This window comes from Podarcis bocagei, assembly GCF_964188305.1.
Source record: "Podarcis bocagei genome assembly, chromosome: 13".
Lineage (NCBI taxonomy): Eukaryota > Metazoa > Chordata > Lepidosauria > Squamata > Lacertidae > Podarcis > Podarcis bocagei.
In genome coordinates this window covers 40,850,186-40,860,839 of record NC_138138.1, presented here as the reverse complement: position 1 = coordinate 40,860,839, position 10,654 = coordinate 40,850,186, and the positions used below count along the sequence as shown (strand labels likewise).

At 46.2% G+C, this 10,654-nt stretch overlaps 3 protein-coding genes across 4 annotated transcripts in view; 1 reads left to right on the top strand and 2 right to left on the bottom strand.

Annotated features, from left to right (window-relative positions):
- Window positions 1–10,395, bottom strand: part of PRR14 (proline rich 14) — a 49,057-nt gene extending 38,662 nt beyond the window's left edge. For both annotated transcript variants that reach the window (XM_081165866.1, XM_081165869.1), the window contains exon 1: window positions 9,916–10,395. The gene's annotated coding sequence lies outside the window, so the exon portion shown is untranslated. The remainder of the gene's footprint in view (window positions 1–9,915) is intronic.
- LOC308570892 (BLOC-1-related complex subunit 6-like) lies at window positions 1,530–4,429 on the top strand. Its single transcript, XM_081165952.1, has one exon. The coding sequence runs from the start codon at window positions 3,074–3,076 to the stop codon at window positions 3,782–3,784; it is 711 nt and encodes a 236-aa protein (XP_081022078.1). The 5' UTR covers window positions 1,530–3,073; the 3' UTR covers window positions 3,785–4,429.
- LOC308570698 (uncharacterized protein) lies at window positions 5,597–8,237 on the bottom strand (the record flags this gene model as incomplete). Its single annotated transcript, XM_081165610.1, has 2 exons — window positions 7,952–8,237; window positions 5,597–6,619 (listed from the first exon to the last, which is right to left on the bottom strand). Exons 1-2 carry the CDS (start codon window positions 8,132–8,134, stop codon window positions 5,597–5,599), a joined length of 1,206 nt encoding a protein of 401 aa, XP_081021736.1. The 5' UTR covers window positions 8,135–8,237.
- Window positions 10,396–10,654: the final 259 nt, after the last annotated feature.

Sequence of the window (10,654 nt, the reverse complement as noted above, 5' to 3'; positions counted from 1 at the left end):
TGGCTCCTTCTCCACATATTTCAAATGGATGATGAAAGTGAGGTGAGTATCTTACAGAGTTTTCTAGAGGTTAGAAGGAGTTGTGGCTCTGAATTTAAGCAACATATATTATCTTCTGCTGAACTGGTCTGTCCTTGTCATACAGGAGGCAGCTCTTTAAAAGAAAATATATGTAGCGTTATTTTATTTAAAAAAACCCTCAGGCCATGATTTCATTTACAACTTCACTGGCTTCTCTGACAAAAAGGTATCCCTTATGCTTGAATTAATTTTTAAAAACCAAATCAAAAACTCAAGAAAACTTAACTTAGTCCTTTTAAAAATGCATTTATGGAAGAGTGTTTCCAATAGCAAGAGCCAAATTCATTGGGGGGGGGGAATAGGGATAACGAACAATGAACCTAGATAACCTTGGTTCAACTCTAGACTCACTAGAGGCACAGTTTTTACAATCTTTCCATTTCAATTCCTCAGTCTGCAAGATGGGATTACTGATTGCCTACCCTACAGGTTTGTTGTGAGGACAACACTAACATTTGCAAAGAAAGTTATTACTTTTCCTTTTTTTTAACATCTGAAAGCTAGAGCTGTATTTGCATAACAGTGCAATAGTTCAAGACCACAATTTAGTGATGTTTACATAAGCAGTTACTTCACTTTAACAACAAATGAACAACTTTCCAAAGTATCTAGTAGATACACTGCAAAGGAAAGTGGATGGGAAAAAAGGAACTGTGAATCAGGATTAACAGATTCCAGTCTCAAGGCTAGGAAGTATTCTTTAAGCCAGTGTTTCCCAACCGGTGTTCCGCGGCACACTAGTGTGCCGTGAGACATTGGCTGGTGTGCCGTGGGAGGGAGGCGGGCGAGTCGGGCGGTGAGAGGCGGCGGCGGCGAGGATCCGCGTCGAGCCGGGGGCGGCTCCGCGGTGGTGGTGCCGAGGTTTCTCTCTCCATTCTCCCCTCACACACACACAGAGGAAATAACACAGGATCAGCTGACAGGACCCAGCCAATGGGGCGGCGGCGGGGCAGCGCGTGCAAAAGGGAGGAGCGCGAGACAGCGGACGAGGAGGAGGCCGGCATGTCCGGGCAGCAGCAGCAACAACAGCAGCAGCAACTCCTGGCGACGGCTCCTCAAGCCCCGGGCAACCCTACTCCCTCACCGGCCTCGGCCGCCCTCCTGCTCCACCCACCGCCGCCTCCCCCGCCGCCGGCAGCCACCTCGGCCCCGCCGCCGCCCCCTCCTCCACCCGCTATCGCCGCCACCACCACAACAGCCACCGCCGCCTCAGCTGCCGCCGTCCCTCAGTCCCTCGATTTGCTGCCTCCTCCCCCCCCCACCCCCAAAGCTTGGAGGTCCCCCGGCAAGGGGGAGGGGAAAAAATTGAAAACTTTCACTTTCGTGCGTCCCTCCCGGCGTGACGCTGCGCGCTGATGTCACGGGGCTGTAATGGTGGTGTGCCGCGAGATTTTTTTCATCAAACAAGTGTGCCTTTGCCCAAAAAAGGTTGGGAAACACTGCTTTAAGCACTGTCTTCTTACACACACACACCTCCTTATCTACAGTCCTCGTCAGCACCTGCCTGGGAAATGTAGCTATATGATATGCTAGTAAATGGTCCTGTTTTGAAAGAAAATAACATCTTCGTTTCCCAAGTTGCTTTCACCTTCCTTGAGGGAAATCTCATGAAAAGGCATCCCCCTGCCTACTTACATCTGACCGATTATGTCTTTAGTGTTTCTATCCAATTTTTCAGATAATTAATGAGATGCAGTCAAAGCTAGTCTGTTAATAGACCCATTGCACTAAGGGATATGATGATTAGGTTCATTCATTTCGATGGGTCTACTCTGAATAGAACTTAGTTGGATAAAACCTATTGTCTCACATAGTGACTTGCATCAGTAAGAGTAAGAGGTGTCCTTCCATCAGGCTTGCAATCTAAAAAGACAAAGGACACACAAAGATGGGAGCAGGAGGTAAAGGAGGGAGAACAGTTTTTCAAAGACAAAACAAAGTGGTGAGCTAAAAGCAAGTCCTTTTGTCAAGCTTAGGTCAGGCTGGTCTTCTCTGCCGTTCTACCTGGAATAGGAGTGGATGGCTCTTGTTCCTTTGGTCCCATTAAGAACACAATGGGACAAATGTGGGGACAATTTGCAGAAGATCAGAAAGGAGGTGGTGTACTTATTTGGATAATGGTCCTGAGGTTCCAAGTTACTGTTTTAGAGTATTTATTCGTCCTGAAAATGACAGCTCCACATATAGTTCAGGGGAAGTTTGTGTTTTCATACCTTCTGTCCTTCAACACAAAGAAGAACTGGTGTACAGACACTTCAGACTTTGTCGGTGGGGTCCAATTTTGTAAAAAAACACCAAACCCATAAAATTCCCTCCAGGAGTTAAGAACACAAGCCTAACCACGTCAACTCTGAAGTAAATTGTATTGAATTCAATGGGGTTTACTCCCAGCTAATTTGAGATTAGGATTGCAGCCTACGTCAGTAAATTAAAAATACATATTGCCTTTGGAAATGCAGGTTTTGTTTGTTATCTCTAAGCTTCAGTTTTGAAAATACTGGCATTTCGTTCTGACAAGCCTCTACGACAGAGTAGGATGACATTTACCGCCCTGCGGGAGCCTTTAACACTTCCCAATTTTTTGATTGGTGAATCTTGATACCAACCTTCCTTTCCCCGGGCACATCGAGAACGCTATCTTGCGTCAGACCTCTTCCGGCAGAAGAGCTTGACCGATCAAATAGAGCGCCCGATATACGCCTCTTGCTTCACGTTGACTGGCTATTCCTCTTAAAGAACGTGAGACGCACCAATGAGAATCTCCCATTTGTTCTCCCAGCGAACCTACTCTCATCTTCCGCCTCTTCCTTGAGGATTCTCCGCCCATTAGAGGCGCCGACCGGTCACCTGGTGCTCAGATGCAGGAAATGGGCAACTTGAATCCCTCTTGCGCGTTGTCTCTGGTATCTTTTTTTGTCTCCTCCGAAGCTCCTCCTTCAGGGTCTGCATCTTGATCTTTCTCGCATCCTAGATCTTCTTGCTATATTACGTAATGGAGGGACAACATATAATGGCTCAGGTGCATATACAGACCCCAACGTCCTCCTCCTCGTCGTCATCGTCTGTGGCTGGGGAAGAATCCAGGAGGCTGCGGGTGGCAGCCCGCGAAAGGATGGCTGGAGGCCGTTTGTTGGACAGTCATAGCCTGGATGGGATAAGCCAAGTGTATGGAGCATCCAAGGCTCAGGAAGGTAGGAGGGCTACCATATCCAGCGCTTTGGAGCTAGAAGGGACAGTGAGCCATGACGGGGATCTGACACACTTTGTGGCCAACAACCTGCAGATGAAGATCAAGATGAGCTCCCGGGGCAGTCTGGATGACACAGAACCCACCTCCTCCTCATCAGTGTCGTCGCAGTTGTCTGTTAGGGGCAAAACTGCAGATATACCTCCAATTGACCCACAGGTGATTAGGGATCTGGAAAGGCTCACTAGGGATGTGGCACAGAAGGTGGACCAGATGCTAAGAGCCTTGAACAGCGCTATCCAGAACATGACAGCCCTCAGCGTTGGGTACATCCAGACTTACCGGGATGCTGTAGACAGCTTGGGTGAATCTGTGGACATGAGCATCAAAGGGATGTACACTCTGATGGCAAGGTGTGAGGAGTTGGACCGCTCCATGCAACCTGTCCATACCCTTGCTAAACAAATCCGGGAGATTAAGAGGACTCTGGAAATCTTTGAGGCACTTTGCAAGTAGTGCCTCTTTCAAAAAACTAATTAACTTGTTCACTGGTGGGGCATAAAGCGGGCTGATACCTGATCTACTGTGATTCATACTCAAAAAGGGAAAACTATGTGGATGTGTTCTTGCACTATAATAAATGAAGTATGGCAGTGTTTCTCAAACTTTATAAAATATTGTCCCTAGATAATATTACTAGATCAAACTCTAGAAACCTCATTAGGGCCTGCCTGCCCTTCTTTAAACAATCCTTGAGCCCCTCTTTCCTCACCCACCAAGATTCTAACATCCACCTGTGCTGATTCAAGCCCATATAAGACCCTAACACCTCTCCTAGTGCTGCTTTCTTTTCAGCCTAAGGTAGTTAATGGGACCTGCAACCCTGATTCTCTCATCAGTCCCAGAGGAGTGACAACCCACACACTGGAAAAAACAGACTGAACTATGTGTGGGCCAGCTACTAGTGGGTGCACAGCTTTTTTGCAGCTAAAAAACAGGAAATTATGTTCATGTGTCGTTCAAGCTGACTTCACTGATGTTGGGTTTCAAAAACTTCTGTTTCAAAAAGCCCAAGTTATTGGACCTGAATTTCCACAAAATGTGTTTTATAGAATTTGTGTCTCATCCATACAGGGCAATAGTAGAGGGTCTTTTGAGAAATTGTGGAGTGTCTTTTCTTGACTTGCTAATGCATTTTGGATTGAGGGCATGGTTGTGATTTTAAGGAAGCTGTTAGCCCCATACTTGTTACCATTGTTCCTTATTATATACTTAAATATTCATCTATGTAAGCTTCCCAGATAATGATCAACAAACCTGAAAGAATGTTCCATGTTGTCTCAAATGCAGGTTCTAGCATTTAATAAGCCAGGGGTGGGAAATCTTTTTTCTATCCAGGGCTAATGACCCACAGGGGAAAAAATTCAGGGGCCATACACAATCATTAATTGTGCAATGAATACAATAAATGAATAAGTATATTGAAACACTCAAAAAATTAGTGTTCGGGTGTTGCCATCTCCTGAAGCTCCTAACTACGTAGGTTGGGATCTACTTACTAACACGAATAATACTATAACTGAAAATAATACTATAAATGCTTTCTTCTTGCAGGGATTCTTCCAGTGGAACAAGAAAGGTAGGTGGGACAAGGCTTTTAAGCTACCTCTGCAAGATACTAGCAGCATAATTAGCTGTTCTTCATGCCACCTTTCTCTTTGTAAAGGAGAGAGGGTGTTGTGCACTGCTGTTAGATGATGCTTGGAGCACCGGCTGGTAACAGTGCCCAACTGACTACTTTCCTTGCTGACCCATCGGGGAGATGGTGGTGGGTAGCAGTAAAGAGCCTACTGGTTAAGCCCGTAGGGGCTGGATGAAATTAAAAGGTGGCATCTGCACTTGACAAACCATAGATAAGCAGTTATACTAGCAGAAGAAAGATGGAAACGCAGTGCCACATAAGACTTCTGACTTGTTTCAAAATTTTTGAACAAGAGACTCCAAAGACAATAAATAAATAAATCAGTGATCATTAGCATCAATACCATCAGTCAAAACAGGACATCCTGCCCACCAACAGTGATAGAGTGGCTTGGTTAATTCTGCCTTGTGGGCTATTTCAATCTGGGCAGTGTCAAGGAAGATGGCATTATCTCACCTCAAAATCTTTGGGAGGCCCCCTGTCACACATCCATAACTTAGCAACTACATAGTTTTCCTTGCTGACAAGCTATATTTGCACATGGGCAAGACTGTCCCCACTGAGACTGATTTTAAACATACATACAGTGGTACCTCAGGTTACAGATGCTTCAGGTTACAGACACTTCAGGTTACAGACTCCACTAACCCACACTCAGTACAAGTATAGGGTCCCTCACCCAGCACGGAGTCTTCTTGAAGGCCGGACTCCAGGCGGAAACCTTTACCACACTGCCTGCAGATGAGAAGCCGGCTGCCCTCTTCCCCATCGGTATCATTGTTGCCACTGGAGATGCTGCTATTGGCACACAGGGCATTGTGACCAGACCCGTGAGGGCTGCCACCGTCAGTGCTGCCGGCGTTTTCATAGAGGAGGCTGACGTGATGGGCACTAATGTTAGCGTCATGGCCAGCTGTATCGACGCTGCCAAGGATGTCATATGCCAGGCTAGCACCGCGGGCATTGGCATGAGTGCGACGGTGGCGAATGATGTGGGAGCTAAGTCGAAAGCTCTTCCCGCACTCGCTGCAAACATATGGTTTCTCTCCTGTGTGCACCCGCCAGTGGTCCACTAGGTTGGAGTGGTGGGTGAACCTCTTGCCACACTCAGCACAGCCGTAAGGCTTCTCACCTGTGTGGGTGCGCCGGTGGTTGGCCAGAGTGGAGCTCCCAGAAAAGCGTTTGCCACATTCCTGGCACTGGTATGGCTTCTCCCCTGTGTGGGTCCTCTGGTGGCGAGTAAGGCAGGAACTCCCGGTAAAGCGTTTGCCACACACATTGCACTGATACGGTGTGACTCCTGTGTGGCTGCGGCGGTGCAGGTTGTAGTTGGAGCTTTGGGAGAAGGCCTTGCCACACAGCTCACACCGATAGGGCCGCTCTCCTGTGTGAAAACGGCGGTGCTGGAGGAGATTTGAACTGGCCGTGAAGGCCTTTCCACAGTCTCCGCAGACGTAGGGACGCTCCCCAGTGTGTGTCCGCTGGTGCTTGGTGAGGGCTGAGCTCTGGTTGAAGCTGCGGCCACAGTCATTGCAGCGGTAAGGCTTCTCACCCGTGTGGATGATCTGGTGCTTGGCCAAGTTTGAGCGACGGCTAAAACTCTTGCCACAAACACTACAGGTATTGGGGTGTGAGGAGGAGGAGGGCACCTACAGGAATGGAAGAAATGATTAGGACAGCTTAGCCTGCTGTAAAAAAAAGGCACTCTGGGAACAGATATTAGGGGTGCTAGCCTGGAAACTGCCACATAAACAAGTCATTATTTTTTAAAGAAGGAGTCCATCTTTGTACTGTATCATAGTTTTAGAAATCATCTTTTGATAAGAGCAGGAACTAATGTGTACTAAGAGTTGGTCAAAACCAGAGGTCAAAGTTAATATATGCTTGGCAAGCCTCTCTTTTGGCTTAACAGGCTGCCGATGATATAACCTGACCTACTTGTAAAGGCAGTATATCTTGTGTGCAAGTGAACTGGGGATGGACAGGAGATTAGACAAGGCTAGAGAGGGTCCCTTGGGAAAGATTGAGGGCACAAGGAGAAGGGGACAACAGAGGATGAGATGGTTGGACAGTGTTCTCGAAGCTACCAGCATGAGTTTGACCAAACTGCCGGGGGAAGTGGAAGACAGGAGTGCCTGGCGTGCTCTGGTCCATGGGGTCATGAAGAGTCAGACACGACTAAACGACTAAACAACAACAACAAAGAGGGTCCCTACTAGTGGTGGCCCCAATGCTACAGCAGCGTGATAAGAAAAGAGGCATGTGGCCAAATTTTCCCTTGCTGGTTCTCTGGCCATATTGTTAAGGCTTCATCTTGATGCCAAGCCTTTTTTGTGAATCTTGGATTCAGCATGTAGACTTTTTTTTTTTTACTATTCCTTCATTGCACTCTTGAGTTTCAGTGACTTACAAGGTCCTAACATTAGTAAGATGTTGTCCTGTACAATGCCAGAAGAACTGCCAAATACCACTTCTTTCATCATCGCCCCCCTGTCATACAGCTGCCAAGACTCACCAAAAAAAGGCTAACATCAGGATGCAGCCTTGGCAGTCTGGCCCCATCAGTGCACTTTAAACAGGCATGGCTTCTGCCAAAGAATCCTGAAAAGTGTTAAGGGTGTCCAGAGTTGTTAGGAGACCCATATTCCCATCATACAGCTACAATTCCTATATTTCTTTGGGAAGAGGGAATGGCTCTGAGATTTATAGCTTTGTGAGGGAACAGGGGTCGCCTAGGAACTCTCAGCACTCATAGCAAACTCCAGTTCCCAGGATTCTTTGAGGGAAACCATGACTGTTTAAAGTGGTACAATACTGCTTTAAATGTATAGTGCAGATCAGGCCTCTGACAGGAGAAACCCAACATTCCCAAAGATCATGGAAACAGTACAATAGAATCACCTCACCACCCACCTCCATCTACAGGTCTCTCTTCCAAGCTCTCCTGACATTCCCTCGGCTATGCTACCCCCAGTACTCACCAAAATCCCATCTATGGGGACGGTGACTTTTTGCATCTCGAATTCTTGAGCCTTCTGCTCCTCCACCTCAGCCTTCATCTCTTCCTCAGGTGGCAAGTCCTGCAAGGCAGTAGAACCAAGATGGAGCAAGTTTGACCAAGACAATGATGTCACTAGCCGTTGCAAACGTGATGCCCTCCACATGTTTTTGACTACAATTCCAAACCAGCTGTGCTGGCTAGGGCTGATGGGAGCTGTAGTCTAAAACATCTGAAGGGCCAGTTTTTCAAAGGCTGAGTTAAGCAATCCTTTCCCCCCCCCCTGAAAGTTCGTCCTTCTTTCCCCTCACCCAAATAAAACATCTCACCTTCCCATCTTCATCTCCACTCACTGGTTTCCCACCTGTGGAAACCCTCCTTCTCGCAGGAGAAATAGTACCTCGTGTTAAGAACTTTGCTTCAGGATGAGAACAAAAATTGGGCGGCGGCGGCGCAGCAGCAGCAGCAGGGGGCCCCATTAGCTAAAGGTGTACCTCAGGTTAAGAACAGTTCCAGGTTAAGAATGGACCTCCAGAACAAATTAAGTTCTTAACCCGAGGTACCACTGTACTTGGTAAAGATCTGGTTTAGACAGTGATTAGGCGATGCAAGTTTGCTCAGGAACAAATATTGTTGCCTAGCTACCAGTGAGCTGAATAATTTATTTGGTGATCTAGTTTTGTCTTTGTAAACACTTTTAATTAAACCCAATTTCTGAACCCTCATAAAGTATACTATCAAAATCAGTATTCTAATGATACAGAGAAAGAAGAGATGTTTCACCAAGTGAGAGTCTAGGAGAATACAAGAAACTGGTGCTGTCCATTGCTGGATATGACAAGGGAGCACCAACTGCTCTCATCTCTATCATCTGGCTGCTTGAAGGCTAATATCTGCTTACCTTCTACAACCCTGCACTATAATCAGGAAGGGCTTCTTCTCTGGGCAATGTAGTGTTTTATTTGTTTATTTGACCAATTTGTAAATTATCCTTCATCAAGATATCAGCAATTCTTAAACTACATTCAATAAAACTATTTTTAAACATTAATTCCTACTTTAAAATAATATTCAAACCATCACACCACTATAGCAGAAAGCAGCACCCCTGCCTCTGACCTAAAACCCACCATTCTTTCCCAAAGGCCTGAGTGAAAACAGATCTATGTGTCTCAAGATGGCATTAGAAACTTAGGAATGAAGGTGACAACACAAACTCTAAGGCAGGGATGATGAATCTGTGACTCTCCAGACTCCACTCATGCCACCCCCAACTATCTGCCAAGCTAGCTGGCGCTGATGGGAGTTAGAGTCTAATGACATCTGGAGGGCCACAAGCTCATTGTCCCTACCCTCAGGGAGGGCATTTTGCAGGCAGGGTGCCACCACTGGGAAGGCCCTGTCACCAGATGATGGTTGGCTTACCTGTCAATGGGAGAGACCGCAAGCAGCACCTCCACCAGATCTCAAAGCCCAGACCTGTTGATATAGGAAGAGGTGCTCTTACAAGTATTTGGGACCTAAGTCACTCAGGGCTTTATATGTTTGCATTCAAACCTTGAATCTGACCTAGTAAGCATGTTGGTAGTGCATTCTGTGTAAAATCAGTGTTATATGATTCCAGCTGGATACACTGATCACAAATCTGTTGGCTGTGTTCTGCACCAGTTGCAACTTCTAAACTGACTCAAAGCACAGTCCCATGTGGATTACAGTAATCTGTTTGCAAGTGTACTAGAATTTGGAGTGCTGCGGCAAGGCTATCACAGTACAGTAGCTGGAAACAGGCCTTGCTGACCACTGAAGTCACTTGGGCCTCCAGTGACACTATTGGATTCAGGAGGACTCCTAAATAAGCTATGGATCTGCTCCTTCAGCTGGAGACTGAAGTGCAACACCATCTAGAACATACAGTCTCCCCAATACCCGAACATGAGAACCACTCACCAACACCTCTGTCCGCCTCATCAGGATTCAGCTTCAGTTGATTGGGCCTCATCCACCAGCCCATTACTGTCTCCAGACATTGGTCCAGCACTTGCACAGCCTCATTTGGTTCAGATGGTGTGGAAGATGGTGAAGATGATCTTCCTTGGGAGGGATCTGGCTGGGTTTTTTAATCACTGACTTGTTATTGGTATGGCTTGCATGGTATACATTGATGAGTAGCAAATTAAATTATTTCTACTCGATTGTAGATATTTTGGTATGAAGAGTGCTGCGAGCGTGTGCTCATCTTCAGTATTGAATCTTAATAAAGGAGATGGCAAAACATGCAAAGCAGATCAGATCTTGGTCTCACATCCTAAGATACTTTGGGAGGAGATGGTATGCAGGCTGCACCCACAAAATCCTTTTAAGATGTGTAGGCTACATGGAGTAAGCCACATAATTGTAAAAAGTGGGATTCACTTCCAACAGAGGTTAAGATTTAGCAAGATAAGACTGGATAGAATTATGAACTCTGTTTGGACTGATTGGTCTGATTTGGACATTAATGCAGTAGCAAGATGATCAGAATCCCCCTTCGGATCTTGAAATATGGGTCCCCCCAACAAAATTTAAAATTCAGCTTTGTAATTCGGAATTTATGTGATGTGATTTAATTTGATTGGCCGGTTAATAAAAATTATTTTTTAAAAAAATAAGATTTAGCTATTACTGTACTTACATTCAGGGTGTTACA

What these genes read in the sequence shown, in the direction of transcription:
- LOC308570892 (XM_081165952.1), top strand. Translation starts at nt 3,074, where the DNA reads ATGGAGGGACAACATATAATGGCTCAGGTGCATATACAGACCCCAACG.